Here is a 19,368-nt window from a genome sequence, read left to right on the forward strand (position 1 = left end):
CAGGTACCTGTAAGTACCCCTGGACAACAAGCTGGACTGGGCTAAGAACACAGAGGCTGTGTTCAAGAAGGAGGCTCCGGTCATTCAACGGTCTGCAGTACCGTGCTGAGGATGTTCTACCAGTCTGTGGTAGCCGGTACTATTTTCTTTGCTGTCAAGTGCAAGGGGCTGCAGGGTGTGGGTCGTTTATGCCAACAGAATCATTCAGCTCATCAAGAAGACTGGCTCCTTCCCGGGGTGGAGCTTGAGTCTTTGCTACTGGTGTCAGAGAGGAAGATGCTGCGCAAACTGCCAAGTATCGTGGACATGATCTAGCATAAGTGCACCTTCAGCAGTAAACTTTTATCACCACCAAGCTCTACAGAACGCCACAGGAGGGCGTATTTCCTGTGGTGGTCAATCTCTACAACTCATCTACCTCACACAGAGAGATGGACAGCAGACGCAGGGGGTGCTGAGCTGGCTTCAGCCTCCATTTCAGCTCTGTTCTGCTCTCTTTGTTTAGTCTCCCTCTTTCTCTCTGGATTACTGTCTCTCATGGATTGCACTCATTTGATAGATCAATACTCTTGTCTGTTTCAAGTCTAACATCGCTACATGAAGTCATAGTGTTTATCTACATTGACACTTGATGTAGATTTAAATTTTAATTTTGAAAGTTCAGTAGTTAGTATACCATTGTCTTGTAACTACAACCTTCTGCGATGAGTTTTATTTTGAAATTCAAGTATTGCGACGCTATTGTGTCTACTTAGATTTTTCAGCATATTTATTTAAATATTTCCTGCTCTAGTGGTCACAATCAATAATAAAAACTCAACATTTGTCAAAATAAGAACTTAATTTACAACTGTAATGTTATGTCTAAATGATGTCCAATAAAATGAAGAAGGTGTAGTTACCCACTGTACCCTCTAGAGGGGTATCAACACATAAACTCCACTCTTGCTGATCCACTCCCCTTGCACGGAAACTGCCTGACAAATGCTACTTTCAGAGAACCTTCTTGCTCTCTAGGCTAATTGTATTGTAAAGCTGTAAAGAAAGTTATTAATTCCTTGCAGCAAGTTTGTCTGTAATCATAGGTACACCCTGGTGGTCACAATATGTAACTACACCTATTGTCTATTGTAGTTTTTTTTGTGTCTTTTGAAGGATTTAAAAAATTACAATGCTATATCTTACTCACTGTGACCACTAGGGGGCAGAGGTTCTCATTCATTATAGACATGGTACGTTGAAAAGACCACATGTTCTGTAAAGCTTTTAGTGTATGAAGGTCAGTGATAAAGTGCACAACATATTGCTTAAAAGTTAGTGACATTTTATACACCTGTTAATCTACCTGCTCCATTTATCTTTCCTTTTTGTAACATAGGTGAATTGGGACATAGGGGCCTCAATTGGGCCACAACTGTCGCACAGCGGCCCGGAAGTCACCACTGGAATGATTCTACCTGTGAGAAATGTAACATGAACCAAAACACCATTCAGATAAAACAGCACACTAATAAAAATGGGCCACCACAAACCCAGCACCACCCGATGTCTCGACAAAAACGCAACAATTCTATTCAATCCAGGTGATTGTTCACTAATGAAAACATACAGCAATAACAAACTCTTTGAAACACTCCCCGCTGGCAGGAGGCTGCGGTCCATCAGGACCAAAACCTCTTTCCGTCTGCAGCTGGCCTCATTAACAAGGCCTGGTACCCCCACTGACACTGACTCTAATACCCCCCCCTGTATATGCAGTATGCATTACATTAATGCACTTCTGTACAGTTTTCTTATCTTTTCTTATCTTTCTTATCTTTATTTATCTATATTTTTAATAAGTACTTTATTCTTGTGTGATTTTCGTGTGACATGTGATTGTAAATTTTATTTTAAGACAAATTCCTCCTATGTGTAAAAACCTACCTGGCAATAAATCACATTCTGATTCTGATACCTATAAATATTACATTCAAATTCTGCCTACGGATCCTCCTAAAGGTCACACACTGGACCATTTAAGGGGAGGATTTCTTGTATTTAGCTCCCCCCCCTTCCCGTCCAGCAGGTGGCGATAGTGCACTTGATCTGACTCCCGACTGCCAATATTTAAAAGAGGAAGAAGCAGCTGCAGCAGCCCTCAGTCGGGTCCTGTGTGCCTCGAGGGTAACGTCACAGCGGGAGCAGGTAAGATGACGTTATGAATTTCTCTAATGTGAATTGTCTTTTGTGATAAATATGTTTAGAGTACAGGAATAACTTGTCACACCTGGATATTGTTTTCATTCATTGCTGCGGAAACGTAAAGTTTAATTCGGTTTGACGGCAGCAAGAAACCGCGGGAGCCGTTTTGTGAATGAGTTTATGGAAGTATAAACCGGCTTTTTGCGGATATATTTTTTTGCCGAAGTTAACACGGTGACATGTTGCAATGACTCAACGCATTGTGGCTACCTGCGTGCTTCATATTGTGTGGTGTTGGACGCGGCAACTTTAAATTGACGCGTTTTTGAATTGGGTTTGGTGGATCTCCACGTGGTAGGCCTACCAGGTGACACTAGCATGCTAGGAAGCTAACAGTCTGAGGAGATGGTCCGCAATGATACGATAACGAGCAGGAAAACATGAAGAAACAGTAAAACATGAATTTAATGATACAATTTAATTAAAATTGAACGTAGCTGTCCCTCTCCCCTGATGACTTGCACTGGGCTCTGAGTCTGAATGGAGAGAAAAGTGCATCTTTGGCCCTGACAAGCCAGAGTTTCTGAGGAGAAAATAAAAGTTAATATTACTATATTACTCAAAGGTGTTTATGGTCCTGACTATCCAGTAACACAATGTGCTTTTTGTCCTTTTCAGGTCTCCTCTCAGCAAGTGAAACCATCCCTAGCCTGGACTCCACTCGGCTCAAAGGTATGTAAAAAGCAACTTATCCTCAGTTATAAATGCTCTCATAACAACCGCCGGCAGCAAACTGTGGAGGTTTTTTATGAAATCTTAAAACATTTTCATTATAGACAGGTGTAGTTATGCACTGTGACCACTGGAGGGCAATAAACACATGATTTTACCCTTATAAGTCAAAACGGACATAACAGCATCTTCACAGTTAATTCAACCCTGCTGACATTAAAAAAGAGAGCATTTAAATTAAGCAGAAGTGTAGGTGGGGTTCTGTATAGAAATGGGGACGTAAAGAGCGCCTGGTCGTGGTGATTGATAAGAGATTCTTTGGAGAGTATTGAAGTGAAATTAGCTGTATGAGCTACTGCAACTGTGTGTGTGTGCACATAACATTAATTCCTGTAAGTTGTTTTAAACTTTGAGTATGGATTTAGCTGTCCCTCTCCCCTGATGACTTGCACTGGGCTCTGAGTCTGAATGGAGATAAAAGTGCATCTTTGGCCCTGACAAGCCAGAGTTTCTGAGGAGAAAATAAAACCAATGATGGTCAAAAATTTGAATTAAAACAACATTTTAACTCTTGTTGCTTTTGTTGTTTTCAGATCTACAGAAGTCAAGCCACTCACAAACTGGACATTAATCAGGTTTGTGTTATAACACCATATCTTGGCCTCCAATATGAATGCTGCTCTCTTGTGATGTATTGCACTGGGCTCAGAAAATCAGTGTTGAAAAAAGTGCAGCTCTGCCCTTGACAAGGCAGAGTCTGAGGAGATGATTGCTACAACATGTCATGAACCTTGTAGGATTATGATTATGTTCTGAATTGTTTGGCTGACTGCTGTTTTACTGTTTTTTTTTTTCAGGTACTGGTCTTCAGGCAGAAAAGATCTCCTTTTTATAACTATGTTGTAATGTCATTTTCTTGTATTTTATTACAATGTTTTTGGTTTAATGTCCTGTATTTGCTCTGATTAAATAAACCTCTGCATCTTAATTTGTGACATGATTCCTCTGCATCATTTATAACTCAAAGCACTGAGTCCCATACTGAAATTTACTGATTAATTATATATAACAAAATTGCAAAGTCATGCACGCAAGGTTAACTTGAGTCACTTTAATGTGTTCATTTTTGGGGGTTTTGCTGTGTGCTGTTACAACACGTAACTAGATTAATGACTGCAAATATTTTGTATATAGAGGTTAGCAGTAAAATACTCAATGCCACTTAAACTAAAACATGTAAAAAGAAGAGGCGCTAACGTCTTTGTTTGAGGGAGACTTAGATAAATTACTAAATACATATTTAATAAGAGAATGTGGAAACCAGGGTAATAATGATATTGCATTGACATTTTAAAACCATGATATAATTGTAAAAGAACTTGTAACGCCCCTAGGCCAAGCCTTGAAAGTGCTTATATAACTTTAACTATAAAATAATACAGGGGAACTGTACTGGACCCATTGTATTGTATGATTCTTTTGAAGATCAATACTGATGTTAGACACCAAATACACATACTTATACTCTGAAACATGGACATCTTTCTGTGTTTATGGGACAACATACAGTATAAAGAACAGTTTGACAATCTATCCCCCCTTCAGGTGTGTGCACAACACATAAAATACCTTTTTATATTAAAGTTTGTTCTATATAAAGTTAAATTTTTTGCTTTGGCTTCTTTTGAGCATGTTTGTTTACTGTCTGTAACCTGTAATTATTTCATATTTACCAGGTGATTAAGTAATTACAGAGGGTGTAATTTATTTGTAGGTTCCTCCTACGCACAAAATCATTACCTCTTATTTCCTCGTACCTGAGCGTTACCTAGTAAGTGTATCACTGGGGCCCTGTATACACTGTACTTTGCAGGCTGTTATCTTAAGGGTTACTGCAACACCTTCAGCCCTCTGGCAGCTAAATGTGCAGATTTGTGTGCAGAAGATTTGAGAGGAAGGAAGGACCTATAAAGTGAATCAGGGAGTGGAAAAGGTTGAGAAACAGTCACCACACAGTTTAAATATCAGCGTCCAGAAGGAAATGAAATATCAAGAAATCAGAAACCATAAATTAGAACTTTGTTTCTGTATCTTTATTATAATTCTAACAATTTATTATCTCTTAAAACATTTGAAATTCATATATGTTCATATGAATGTGTGTATATGCAGGTCACATATACATATATATTCTGTAAGTTACCTTTCGTCAGTTCATATTCTCATTTTTTAAAAGATCTCTTAAAGGAAAAAGAAATGCTTTCTATAGAGTCAGACCGATTCCCTCAGATCTTAATTTTTCTCCTGACAGCAACGACGAGCCATCACTCCATTATAACTTGTAAATGCAAATAAAGGATTTAAACTGTTCCTCACCAGCCGTTTAACAAGAATATCACTGTATGAGCAAGAGGTTTTCAGAATCTCTTATCCAAAGTTATTAATTGGCCCTATTTACACTAGCAAACTTTCTTTTTAAGAGACCTGATGGAAACGAGTAGAATCTGGATTGAGTTTGGACAGGAAACCAGATTCTGATGGTTCACCCTTTCAGAAACAAACCCCACTCTCTCTGGCTGAAAGTGACTGTAAAACCTCTAAAGGGAAACGTGAAAAGCCACAGTTGCTAATGGAAATAGGGTCATTGCATAATATGCTGGTAATAAACCATGAGCTGCGAGCATACTGGCACACGTCAGCGACTGCAGAAGGTGCTTTGTACAAACAAGAAGATGCAAATGATAAGCGGGAAAAACAGACGGGAGCTCTTAATACTGTCAGGTCATTAACAGTGGAAGGGGGCAGATGTAGAGAACGGGTCGAACTGTATAGAAAGCAGAATAGTTAAATAAATACATTATACCTTTTCATGTTAAACATTATTTGGAAGACAGAGATTCTTTAGAACTTTTGAGACTTTTTTTTTTACATCTTAAACCATAATTATATGACCATTATTTTCATCGTCCTTATTGCTATTTCCCTTGCATTCAAATATAATCTCCCCTTGACCACCATGCAATTACAGAGACAAATCCCCTTTAATGACCTTTGCTCATTCACATTTGTAGCACGTGTGTGTGTGTGTGTGTGTGTGTGTGTGTGTGTGTGTGTGTGTGTGTGTGTGTGTGTGTGTGTGTGCACTTTGAGCGATGTGATCTATGAGCATAGCGGGGCCGGGAGGAGAGTAAACTCCCCAACGATGCCCTGATGTAAGAACGCACGTTTGATATGTGTTCGAGGACTCAAAAGCAGCAGGAGAGGTGAAGTGTTGTTCAAGGTAGAGAGGTCATGAGAGAGCCCTTATATTTGATCTCAGCAACAGTGAGAAAAGCAGGACTGAGGTTATAATGAGATGTAAATGTGCAGTGAAAGCTGATGGGAAATAAAAAGGACTTAAAAAGACTGGGAAAAGAATAACATTTGCGTGTGTGATCTATCAAAAGGGGGTGCTTGTTATCCAGAATTGAAAAAAATAATAATTTTAAAGAACTGGTTTAATAAAGTGACATATAATTTTCACTTATGTGTATCATGGGCATCAGTAACAGGGTAACAGCTGCTACATTTCAGCATCTGCATATAATTGAGTGGCAACAAATAATATTTTGTATTTCTAAAGTTCAACACGTAATTTAGATTAAAGCTCTTTACTCTGACAAAAGAAAAACGGTGAGGAGAAATTAAAAAGAGGTGATTCTAAAAATGTGCTTCACATTTAAGTTGCAATGCTTCTCGTCACATAGAAGCAATGTTAAGGGTACCGTGCACGAAATAATATGCATCTTTCAATTCAAAAATACCTACATATACGTATATATTTATATATATAACCAGTGCTATCATCTTCACTACACAGTCAGGAAACACACTGACTGCACAAGAGCGCCATCTCAGCTACCAAAGGCTGAAACCAGGAACTCTCTGAAGCTATAATAACAGTAAGGACGATGATAGTAATGATAAATAGTAACAATAAATCTCTTCATATCAATATCAGTATTCCAGTATTCCCATTTAAAGTTTAAAAATTGTAAGAACAATCATAGTATTAAAACTGGATATAAGCGTTTCTCTCAGATCCCCTCGGCCAGGTGACCGCTCGTTTCCTCCTGGATTTTGTTGAGAGAGAGGGGCCACTCCTGGAAGGAGCAGGGGGGATTGGGTGGGAAAGAGCAAGAAAATGGCAGTTTTTCCTCTTCCCCTCCCCTCTCCTGTCCAGTCTCCCTCGGACGGAAGGTCTGAATGGGTCTACAACAGTTGCCTCGACGCTGAGGAAGTCTTTTCTCTGTAAATAAAATCCTCGGGGAGATTTCTCTTCACATTGTCACGTATCCCGTCTAACAGTTGAAAGCACAGTCTATCTCCTTTTGTATAAGTACATCTTGGATCCAAACATATAGTGTGTGTCTATATATAAGGTGTCCCATAAACTCTAACACAATCACTTGTGAGTGCTTGTGTGTGTCTACATGTTGGTGTATGCATGCAGGCATGTATAGTAGTATCTTGGGTGCCTGTGAGTGCGTATCAGTGTGTTTCTTTTTTTCCTTTTTTCCTTTTTTTTTTTTTTTGTTGGTCTGGGCACTTATTTTTGCTACAAATTTGTGATACAGTGACCAGTCTGTATATATGTCATTATAAGACTTAAGATGATAAAGAGCTATAGAGAAACACGTAAGATCCTGATCACAAGACCTGCAGTGAGGACAGAGCCCTACCAGTGGTGAGGTAAAAACAAGACATAACCGATCAAAGCCAAACACACAGTCAGCCTCCTTGGCATGAACCAAGGACGCGAGTTATCCGTCTGCACACTCATCACCTCTAAAAGACGTGGAAGCTGTCATGATATACTGCCCTGCGTCGTCCTACGTTCACCATGCAGACAGACAAAGCCTCACTCTCGCAGACATTCACCCTCAAATACTCTATGATATTCAGAAACAAAACTAACATCCACTCACACGGGGAGGGTGTTTGTCATTGATTGCGCTCTATATCGTATTCTTGATAAATTCCTCTCTTAAACCTGAACAGATTTAACCAGCTGGCTGAGGGGTGAGAGGACCATTCAACAAGATGGCTGCACAATGAAGGACACCCATATCTTCTCCAATTCTCCAGCTCGCCAACAACACAACCGGCTCAGTTAAAAAAAAAGAAAAATCTAACTGGCTTTTGATTGTTCCTCTCAAGTATTTGGTTCATCACTACTCTTCACTCATAATATCTGCTGTAGCCATAGTGTCTTCGCGTACATTTTGGATGAAAGTGTGTTTGTGTTACTTGTTTGCGGATTGGTGTGACCGTGCATGCATGTAGGGAGTGTACTAGTGTAAATCAGCCTGCCGCAACTGGGGAGCGCCAGCCGGTGTGTTTATGGATCATCAGCCCTTTTTCCATCCCTGTGTTTCCATCTCCCTTTGGGACTTGACTCCCTCTTTCTGTCGCTCTCTGTGTGAAATCTGTTCCCCCCTCATTTGTTGTGTGAATCCACCATGGATAGCAGCAGTTGTGTCTTCCTCCCTCATTGACTCCAACCCCTCCTTCTCCCTTACTCTCTCTCTCTCTCTCTCTCTCTCTCTCTCTCTCTCTCTTTCTGCCTCTGCGTTTGCAACCTCAGCTCCGACTCCCGTCGTCCCTCCTTCTCTCACTTTGTCCATCCCGAGGTGAGAGAACAGAAATAGGAAACGGGCTGCTGGACAGCCTGAGGACAGAAGAACAAACATAGGACACGAGTGATGCTCGGTGTTTGTTTTTTTTTTAATGATAATGACTGGCGTTTGTTGTTTTGTAGCATAGTTGTGAGTTATTCTCTTGTGTGACTCATGCTTATTAGAATGGAAAGAATGATTTGTTCATTAGGAAAGTATGGTGGCTCACTACATGACTGATTATACTGGGAAAACATTGGTCATCACACACTTGATGACTGATAACAGCCGGGTTTTGTTTCTTTAGCTGCATTGCAGACATAGGTTGACACAGAGACAGGGCATTTTTCAGTCCACACAGGTGTAGCATTTCAAAAACAAAACATAACCCTAGTAACAGTACCATAATAATAATAATGATTATCAGTTTACAGTGAGTTTGGAGTGTGGTGAAAACTACTGGAATGCTTTACAGCACATAACAGGGAGAGGGCGCTGTTCTTCCAGTGCAAATGGAGCTCAGGCTTTTTAGGAGTTTGAGATAAGGGCAGATGGTGAAAGGGGAATTATTTATCCTGTGACATGGTAACCAATTATCTCAGTCATGGTTTTATTTGTTTAAAGTAGTGTACTAGTGTCCATAGTGCTTCACAGCCATGTGTGCTCTGTTACAGTCACATTATTAACTCTGTTCTCTGTTTGGATTCAAAGCACTGACCAGCCTGGACTCCAGGAAGACCTTAAGTGTTGTTAAAGAGAGAGCTTGTGGCCAAATGCAGAAGACAAACTTGGCTAATATTGCTGTAAATTTATTTCATTTAATTTCAGATCAATTTCTGTAACATATACAGTAAGGCACAATCCATTCAGTAAAGAGGTGCAATTTCTTGATGAAATCTTCTTTAATGCTAAACAAAAAAAGACGTGCGTGTGTGTGATGAGTGACTGAGTTTTCTTGTTGGGAGACAAATGTCAGTGTTATGGTATAAGAGTTGGTCCTTAGACGTGTATGAAGTGTTTTGGTTGCATTAGTGCAGAGATTAACTGTTGGTTTGAGCTGTATGTTTCTAAAGAGAAAAGAAAATATGTGTAACCGATTGTAAATATTCCAAATAATTGGGATAGTCCTGCCAAGACACATTTGAGAATCATCTGTGCTGACTGTCTATTGCGACTCTTCCAATCTAATTAATAAGTTGTAGTGGTCAGTTGTGTTGAGCCTGTTCAGTTGAAGCCATACCTGTCAATTACGCTCCTCAGGGCCCGTTCTATGTTCATGCGGTGACCTACACGTGTCACACCCAAGTCCAGATAGTCATCCTTGGTTAGGGAGGGCAGGTGGGTGCCGTCAATCTCGTTGTCCAGGAAACGCTCTCTGTGCTCGCCCAGGTTCAGGTATCCTAGCCAGTCTGCAACGTCATACTTGGTCCAGTAGGGCAGCGGCTTGGAGGCAAAAGGCTTCGTAGGAGAAGGGGGCGGTAGATGAGGGTAACTCAGGCAGGTAGGTGGAGGGAGAGGGTGCAGGGGCGGAGAAGAGGTTCCGGACAGGAAGTGAGTTGGAGAGAGGGATCGAGAAACAACTAAGGTGGAGTTTGGAGGAGGAGGGGCACCAGAGGGTGCAAACAGGGGAGGAGAGGGCGAGAAGTAAGGATCTCCAAGAGGGTTCCCAGGTGATGGTGGGGTGATTGAACCTCGGAGGTCGTAGAGGGCACTGTATAGCGGCGTGGTGGGGAGGAGCGGAAGGGATGATGGCCGTGGTGGGCCCAGCTTGGGCCTCTCTGACGGGGAGATGAGGGGGCTGGGTGCTCGCCTACGCTGGAGTATGTGTGATTCTGCTTTACGGGATTCGCGACTGGGGATGAACTGGAATTCTAGGGCTTTGGTCCGGTAGACAGGTCTGTGTTTGGGGGAAGTTGGGTAAGGGGAATAAGTTGTCGGGGACAGAGGGGAATGAGAACGTGGAGGCTGAGAGGCAGCTGGAGGCTGAGGAGATGGGGATCTTCCCCAGTTGGGATACTGGGAAGCGGGTGTGGGGGACGGAGATAACGATGGCTGCGATAACGAGATTGGAGACGGTGACTGGGATCGAACTGAGGGTGGGCTCAGAGCTGAGGCTGAGTCTTCTGAAAATCTGTGAATGGAGAGGGAGAGAAATTGTTGGAAGGGAAAAAAAGCCTGATAGGAAACAGAAAATAATAACATGCACACACATTAAAGGGACACTTCATCCCAAAATGTAAAAATCCATGTTCTCTCACCTGTAGTGCTACTTATTTTGGTGTGTGGTGAGTTTTGGAGATATCACCCACATCTGCCTTCTCTCGAATATAATGGAAAAGCCGAGTGGCATCTAGTTCCATTATATTCGAGAAAAGGCAGGCGATATCTTCAGAAACTCGGCAACTCACACTAAAACAATCTAGATGGATAAATAACACTACATGTAAGAGGCAAAATATGTCTTCCTGATTTTAGGATGAACTGCCCCTTTAAGGGAAATGTTGGTAATACGCTGTCCAGTAATTTTTTAGAACCTGTGGATTAAAATGATTTCATACTGTCAACATCTTAATTGTGTACAATCAGTCTATCAGTTAACATTTTGAATGTTTAAGAAGGTTTCCCCCTCGTTCCTTACTGTCTCTCAAAAGGCTGTGAATTCAAGCAGGTGTCAAAGTGTTATGTTCTTGCTGACAGAAAAAAAGGAGTGTGGAAGTGGCTCTATTACCTGTTTCTGCTTCTGTGAGAAACACATGGAAAAAGCCAGAGAAATAAGAGAGTTTTACACAGTATAGACAACACTTACACAGGACAAAAACAGACAGTGCACAGTTTTTCACAGAAGGCTTGAACATCATTCGTGGGAGGTAAAGAACTCACAGGTGACACACCGATATATTCACACAGGTGAAACATGAATAGAATGGCAATTTTGTGCATCAGCAACAAAAAATGTAGTTCATGCTGTGACACTGAAAGACATAAAGCCAAAGTTCTCACTGATGTGTACCTGTGTCTGCCCAGTGGTCTCTGGCTGCTCCAGCTGTCCTTGCTTCTTTGCTGCAGTTTGCTGCTCAGCTCATTTATGATGCTGGGCTTCATACTGGATACAGGAGGGTAAATCTTCTTTCCCTCTAAAAGTGTCCCAGATTGGCCTCCGTCACCAGTCATCTGCCCCTCGCCCCAGAGAGGCTTCATCTCAGGAGTGCGTGGGCGGTCAAAGTACGGTGAAATGGGGCGCCCCAAATTCTGTATGTCCCTCACCCCATACCCATCCTGGCCACTTTCGTCCTCTGTCACTCCCTCCTCAATCTCGTCCTCTTCCTGCTCGTCCCTGCGTCTGTGGGAGTGGTAGGATGAAGGAGCAGTGCTGGTCTGTCTGTGTAGATCACCGGTTCGCCCTCCCTCTCTGAACCTGTTGGCTTTTGGGTAGGTGGAGGCTGCTGCTGTGGCATTCTGCATCTCAAAAGTTTGTCCGTCAAGGTAGCTCATGTAAGACTCTAGAAAATCTCCTCCCCTGTCTGATTCCCCTGTCCCACCTCCTCCCATCCGGCCTCCAGCCCCTCTCTCCCCCTCGGTCCATCCTGGCTCCACTTAGAGCCAGGATGCTGTCCAGGTGGTGGTCACTGCTGCTGCGGCTGTCTAGCTCTTCAATCCCAGAGTCCACGACTGTCTCCTGGGACTCTCCTTTCTTAGTAGCGGGGGGAGGACGGTGGTGCTCTCCTGTCCTGCGACTGATGGCGGTGGAGGATGTATGTGTGGTGTGTGTTCGCTCCTGGTAGAGCTGAGTGGAGGTGCTTGTTGTGGTGGCAGCAGCGGTGGTTGTAGCGGCACAGCTAGCGGTCGTGGCGTGTGAGGCAGTGCCCCTTAGTGGAGCAGAGGTGGCAGCAGTGGAGGAGGGCACTGGTGGACCACGGTAGGCTGGGGGAGGAGCGACTGTGTGTGGGGGAGGCGTGGGGGAAGAGCGCCCAGGCGTGTGAGAGCTGTTGTAAAGGTGGTGGGGGTGGGACATAGAGAAGGGTCTATGATAGGATCCGGGAGGAGGTGGTGGTGAGACTGACGGGGGAGGCGGAGGTCCTGCTATTGAGGTGGGCTGCAGGGTAGAGGGCGAGGCAGGGGGTGGGGGGTTGGGCGACGTTTGGGAGGGGGAGGGAGCGGACTGAGTTAGGTTTGCCACCTCACTGTCGTAAGATGTGAGGCTGGAGGCAGTGGAGTCCCCCGCCTGAGGTGAGGGCAGGGGTGTATGAGCAGGATACCCACCTGCAAATGATTCTTTTTGGGGGGGTGGAGGAGGTGGTGGTGGGGGAGGAGGAGGAGGTGGAGGTGGTGGGACCTGCTGTTGGCGGGAAGTCAGGCTGTTGGCGAGCATCCCGTGTTGTGAGTACCCTGATATTCTCCCCAATCCTCTGTCGAAGCTGTTAGCAAACTCTAATGGAGGTGGGAGAGGGTCTGCGTAGACAAACTCATCATCCGCATCAACTGAGGGGGCAGGGGGAGGAAGAACCATCAGGCCACTCCCAGTGCTCCCAGTAGTGTTCACTGTCTGCTGAGTACCGGTAGGTGGAGGAGAGGGAGGGGTGAGGGACAAAATATAGGCATCAGCTTGACTTTCCATCCTGAGAAAAGAGGGCCTCCGAGGCGGCTGAGACTGGGACGCTTGCTGAGCAGCGCTTTCAGCGGCAGCCTGCTCTGCCCTCCTCATGTAACCCTCTCTCTCTTTGTCCCTCTCTCTTTCTCTCGACAGCTCCCTCTCCCGTTCCCTCGACCTCTCCCGCTCCCTCTCCTTGTAGGTTGGCTGATACGGCTGAGACTGGTAGTGGTGCGTGTGGACCGTTTTGTCCTCAGAGAAGCGAACTCTTAGCCCCTCGCGAGCCCCTCCTCCTTCCCGCTCCCTTTCTCCTCCACCGCCTTCCTCACTCCACACACTCCCAACTCCTCTGAGGATTCTGGGTGAGGGTGGACGGCCAACAGTGGGCGTAGTGGCGGCCAGAGACGACGAGGTGACCAGGTAGGAGGAGCTGGAGGACTGGGCGGTGGACGAAACCGGTTGAGAGGTGGCAGTAGATGAAGGAAAGACCATACTCGACATCTGGCGGGTAAAGTGGTGCTCTGTTCCCCTCCTTAACCTGCTGTCATCCCTCAGAGCACGCTCCCTGGCAGCCAGGGCGAGGCCTAGTGGTGATGTGGGGTCAAGAGCCTTTCCTGTTAGAGGGTGAATGAAGGTGGTGGTACTGGAGGGTGCTGGCTGCCTGCCCGCTGCTGTGTACAAGTCAGTAGGCACAGACTTAGGCTGATAGTCCAGGGCAGGTGAGGAGTACTCAGGTAGGCCAAAGGCTGGAGGCATACTGCGGGTGTGATGGATAAAGGTGTCCCCAGAGAACATGCCCTCGTCAATAGACTTGGATGGACGCAGCCGTGTTGATGAACTTTCAGCCTGTGTGCTAAGCTGTTGCTGTGACGCCTGAGTCCTTGTTACTCCTCCTATTCCATCACTTACTCCCCCAAGACTCACGTCCTCCTCAGCAGACATGAACAAGGAGGCACTCTTTCTGCGGGCTTCATGAAACCGTTCCCTGTCTCGGCGAGCTGCGCCAACAATGGCAGCCCCAAACTGGCTAGTAAAGTCCAGGTTTTCCTGGGCTCGCATAGAAGGCAAGGACGGAGGTGGTGGTGCTGGGATGGAAGGCGGGGCAGGGGGCTGTGGAGCCGGAGTGGAGGGTGGAGGACCATGGGGTGTTTTGGATTCATCTGTCTCCCCAGATGCAGGAGCGTCTGCCTCCACACTGCTGCCCTGGCTGCTGCGTCCACTGCTGCTGGTTGAAGGGGCCTTGACGATAATGGTAGGGATGGGTATGGAGCTTTTCTCCACTGAGCCTTTGCCCCCCAGTGTACCTTGGCCCATACGCAGATCCTCTACCTTGGACTGCTTCACCAGGGGGCCCTTACCTCTCCGGGCCCCTCCTTTAGGACCGCTTACTCCAGCTCCAGCTGCACTGCGGTCTGTTCGCTGGGGTTGACTGTGGGCAGTCTGTTGTTGCTGGGGCATTACAGTTGCAATGCTGGATGGGGGGACGGCAGTGCTGTAACCTCTCCTAAGACCTGCTGCCTTGGCCCCCCCACCCGCCCCTATGCCAGCTCCAACAGGCTCCCCAGTATAGGCAACCTTCCGCGAAGCAGTCCTGCTTTGAGCGGTATGGGCAGCTGCATGTGCATACGAAGTTGTGTGGTCCACCACTCCACCACTGGTGCCAGTGCTGGGACCACCTGCCCTCTCCCTGCCCCCATGGGTGAAGTGCACTGACTGGGCGTGGGGCTGGTAGTGCGCAGAGGTCGATGTGGACTGGGACACGGAGACAGAGGGCTGCTGGGATGTCTTAGCTCTCCAACCTAGTGGCGGAGCAGAGGAGAATGGAGGGTCTGGTGGAGCTGTGGTGGGAGGAGGGGGGATGTCATCTGGGCCAGGCACCGAAAGACTGCGAGCAAACTTCACGGCTGGAGGATGCAGGAACTGCTTCTCCTCCTCAGGCACTCCTGCAGTACAGCATTCACAAATGAAGAAAAAACAAATTGGGATGAGATAGGGATTTACAGATGGCACAGATGGTATAGAGTTAGAGTAAGAGAGGCTGATGAACAAGAAAAGAAGAAAAGTTTTGGAGGCGAATAAGAGTAGAGAGAAAATGGAGCCAGAAAAAGAAAAGCTGAGGGTAATCTATGAGAGTGTCTGTCTAAATCTGCCTGCCCGTCTACCTGTCAGCGAGTCTGTCCTCAGTTCTTATGTCTGTTAGTAGGTAAGTCAGTTAGCGCTATATATTCCACAAACAAGTAGCAACTGGGCAGCATCACAGAGCAGCAATTTTGTTGGTCACCAGAGGGAGAGTTAGCAAAGCCTTAGTAAGCAACAAACCAGAAAATAAGCCATCGGAATAAAACAAGGAGATTAGTGTCACTACTGACTATAACAAATAGTAGTAGGGTGAGTATACGACAAACAAACATCCTATTTTTTAACGGTACAAGTATAGTAACTTAAAGAGTTGAGCGTATAACATACGATCAGATACAGATAGAAAGCTCGCACATTTTTGGCCACAGACAAGACATTGTTGGCCACAGACAAACAGGTCAGCACAGTGGAGACCTTTACTGGTCCCGAGGACAGACAGACAGGCGGATGGGGGGGGGGCAGACAGAAAAAACAGACAGCCTCACCGATGGATTTCTGCCGCAGCATACCATGCGGTGGACCGTGACCTGAAGTGTACTGGCCACGGTCATAGCCGAGGCCCAACCCTGACGACATCACCCCCATCCCGGACTGATCCCCGTAGTTGGACTGAAACGGAAAAAAGACGGAAACACGTTGGCGTGAACCATGAGACTCAATTGTACATAAGGTGTTGGTGCAGACAGTACCATGTTTCAAATGGTTGGACTTTACGTTTTGCTCCACACCAATGTAAAAACATGACTCTTGTTTTGGTTTATGTGTTGTACATAACAGGTTAGCTCATAACACCTAACTCAAGTGTTTATATATGCAAATGTATGGGTCTCAGTCATCTGAGGGATCTTTGACTTTTCAAACTTTTTGATGTAGGAATGAGGGGAAATTTTAAATAAACATTTGTCCAGTGCAACTTTCTAATTTTACTGATTTCCAGTTTAGGTCCAGTGTGTGACATTTAGGAAGAACTATTGGCAGAAAGGCTACCATGTTGAACTGCTATGTTTCTACACAATGGACAAACCAAGCACTGCCTCTAGATAGGGCTATTTGCGTTTTTTGCTGCCACTATAGCTTCTCCTTTGTGCTTGGAAAGGGAGGGTGACGTGAGGGAGTTGTAATCTGCTAGATGCCACTTAACCTACACACTTTGAATTTATGTTACATATTTTTTGCTGTCTATTCGTTGTACACAGAGACAGTCAAAACAGGAACACAAACAGATCTTAGGACACATGTAAATATACTGTCAGCATCTTTCACAATACACACCTCATTTCCATAGAAACTTCGCCCCCTATCTCTTTTTGGCCCCTGTGCCCGTGTCCCTGGCGCCTCATTGGTGCTGATTGTCTGCTGAGCTGCTGCAAGAATTTCATCTAGTTTATCTGAGAGAAAAAAAAGGGAGAGAAAGAGACAGAAAGAGAGACACAAAGGAAGAGAGGAAGAGACACACGACAATGAAACAGAAAAATGGACAGCAACAGAATGAAAGAAACAACGTGTGGAAAGGGACACACTTGATGAAGGTGGGTGAGAAAGAGAGGAAGAAATTCAGCAAACATGGACTGACAAACATGAGCTCCCTTACTCAAAGCCATCTGATAGACTGTCCTCTTCTTCTCTGTAACTTGTGAGGATTCGAATTCTAGGAGAAAAGAAACCCAGAATAGGCCCAATAAGTGACTGAGCGGTGAGTGCCAAGTCATTTTGGACAGACATAAATACAATGCCTTAAGCGAGAGTGTACCAGAGCATACCTGATTTTTTTTTCCAAGGGGTAGCAGCTGGAAGGAGGACAAAAGGAGACTTAAGTTTTGGCAGGAGTGAAAGTGCGATAGCGTTGTTACAGTGAATACTAATCATATTCCCCGGAGCCTGACAAACTGAGTCACCTCGCCAGGCTTTTCGATCTTCGATGTAAAAGAACGTACATCACACCCACGCTTGAAGACCGTACCATGCACACTTATGTTACAGTAAATATGCTGCACTCACATACAGTATGCTGCTTGCTGTTACTCTCTCTAACACTCTTGAAATAACACACACACACACACACACACACACACACACACACACACACACACAAATGCGGAATTAGTCTGAGGCTGATTCCCACCTCTCTCCACTGTTAAATGGTTAAGATCCCGCCAGCAGTGAAGTGAGGACAAAGGAGACAAAGAAAAGACAGAGTTAGTGGTTAAACCAGTGAACAGTAAAGGGACAACTCCATAGAGGAGTAAAGAGGAGGAACTAAAGATGACCCTTTAGTGTTTGCATCCATTGGTGTGAGTGAGCTTGTGTGTGTGGACTGAATAGGGATAGGGTTATCTGCCATACTTATACTCAAGCCGTTATATTTAATATATTTCATATGTAGTTTATTGAGCTTAATCAAACAGATATTACATTTTAATGTCCAATGGTTAAACCAAGCATGAAAGGGTTTTGAACTTTCATTTTCATCTCTTACTTTCAACCGCACTGCACAAATCCTTTCAAAAGTAAGCCACAGTTTTTGTCGAAAACACGTGTCTCAACGTATTTAAACAACAGTTTCATGGAATTAGTGTCGGGAAAACAACAATTTGTGGACTTTAGTGCACTGCAGGATAATTTCCATTTTAATGTCCTTGTTATCTTGCAGTATGACTTCTAGGTGAACTGGGACACTGCACCAGTCACAGAGGTGAGATAGTTTAATAGGCGTCACAGCTAAATGAATTCTAATGCATTAGAATAAGCATATGGCGGAGCCTGACATGGCTGCATCACACATTGTGCTCCTCTCACCTTGATCCAGAAGGAGGCAAAAGCAAAGTGGATCTAAGTTATAAGGTGTCTGACTGCAAATTAAGCACCCACATTTCAAGGGTGTTGAGATATATATTGATAAATGCGCTTTATATTTAGTCAAACTGACCCTTTAATTAAAAGGTTTAGCATTATTTACTGTGTATAGCCCGGCTGTTTCAAAGTTATTGCCATTTTTTCTCAAAATAACAACTGCATTGTATCTAAAAAAAAATGGCTTCCTTTTGCAGAGGATGCAGCGTTTTGATTCATTTGTGGTGGAAGAAGAGCACCTTCATGGTTATTTTCATAAAGCAATGCAGCAGATCTTTCCTACCAATTTCAAGACAGTATTGCAAAATGTAAAATGCTTCAATTCGTTCGTCAATGTCTCAAAATCAATCTGGTCATTGTCTTATGTATACGCACTGTAGCACCTTTCGTTTGTTGGAGTGATAGCTCTATGTAATGAGATAATGCATACAGTATCACTGCGTACATACAGTGCTAGAGGTGAGATAATAGTGTGAGCGCTGGTGGTGGTAGGGATGTGGGTTGGGGGTTCAGGAAACTGGTACCTGTGTTTCAGACTGGGTGCTCATGCTTGGTGCTGGTCAGGTGAGGTCACACCACAGAGAGAGGGCAGGTGAGGGGAGGAGATGGGGGCAAGGAATAAAGCATAGGGCTGACGTCTATACTCAGGATAAACTTGAGTCTGATCCAGACTTACAGCAGCGGGGCAGGACTCGTTGTAGTTGCTGCTGTAGTTGCGGTTTGGTCAAGTTTAAGTAATTAAGTTTGTTAGAGAAACTAGATCTGAGAGCAGCTGATGAAGCCCTGCAGATTCCCCTCTCCTCCAGCAGCTCCACATGTCATCAGCTCTCATACATCCTCATTTGCTCACTGGGCATGCTCAGAACCAGACAGCGGCCGCCACAAACACCATAAATGTCTAGAAGATATAACCCAATCACCAATAAAACACTGGCCAACGTTCTGATCTGCAAATGGGGGCGTTGACCCTCACCATGCACTCTCCTCCCACTATTTTGCCTCAAATAGAGATGGCATAAGCATAGCCACACATAATGCTGTTACCATAGCAACAGACCTGGAACAAAGTTGTTGTTTTTTTTTCTTTTTTTTCTCAAAAATTACTCATCTCAATAATTTTTATCCTGGGTGTGATTTCTTCCAAATGAATCAAAGACGTTTTCAAAAGGATAAAATATATCAACAAACAATATATAGATACATATTTTGCAACTTGCT

At 44.6% G+C, this 19,368-nt stretch overlaps 1 protein-coding gene and 3 non-coding genes across 4 annotated transcripts in view; 3 read left to right on the forward strand and 1 right to left on the reverse strand.

Moving 5' to 3' along the window:
• The first annotated feature begins 2,686 nt into the window (after positions 1–2,686).
• On the forward strand, positions 2,687–2,778 carry LOC127357232 (small nucleolar RNA SNORD88). The gene has a single exon (XR_007882191.1). It is a non-coding gene; the product is annotated as a small nucleolar RNA SNORD88 (small nucleolar RNA).
• Positions 2,779–3,346: 568 nt separating this feature from the next.
• LOC127357231 (small nucleolar RNA SNORD88) lies at positions 3,347–3,438 on the forward strand. The gene has a single exon (XR_007882190.1). It is a non-coding gene; the product is annotated as a small nucleolar RNA SNORD88 (small nucleolar RNA).
• Positions 3,439–3,594: 156 nt separating this feature from the next.
• Positions 3,595–3,684, forward strand: LOC127357233 (small nucleolar RNA SNORD88). Its single transcript, XR_007882192.1, has one exon. It is a non-coding gene; the product is annotated as a small nucleolar RNA SNORD88 (small nucleolar RNA).
• A 4,831-nt stretch (positions 3,685–8,515) lies between these two features.
• shank1 (SH3 and multiple ankyrin repeat domains 1) overlaps positions 8,516–19,368 on the reverse strand; it is a 74,319-nt gene continuing 63,466 nt past the window's right edge. Inside the window, 9 exon segments of the mRNA XM_051388765.1 lie at positions 8,516–8,626; positions 9,814–10,704; positions 11,584–12,146; positions 12,148–15,104; positions 15,786–15,909; positions 16,573–16,688; positions 16,892–16,948; positions 17,061–17,087; positions 17,423–17,431. Coding sequence (XP_051244725.1) covers positions 8,539–8,626; positions 9,814–10,704; positions 11,584–12,146; positions 12,148–15,104; positions 15,786–15,909; positions 16,573–16,688; positions 16,892–16,948; positions 17,061–17,087; positions 17,423–17,431 — 4,832 coding nt within the window. The 3' untranslated portion in view covers positions 8,516–8,538.

This window comes from Dicentrarchus labrax, unplaced genomic scaffold (genome assembly GCF_905237075.1).
Source record: "Dicentrarchus labrax unplaced genomic scaffold, dlabrax2021, whole genome shotgun sequence".
NCBI classification, from domain to species: Eukaryota; Metazoa; Chordata; class Actinopteri; family Moronidae; genus Dicentrarchus; species Dicentrarchus labrax.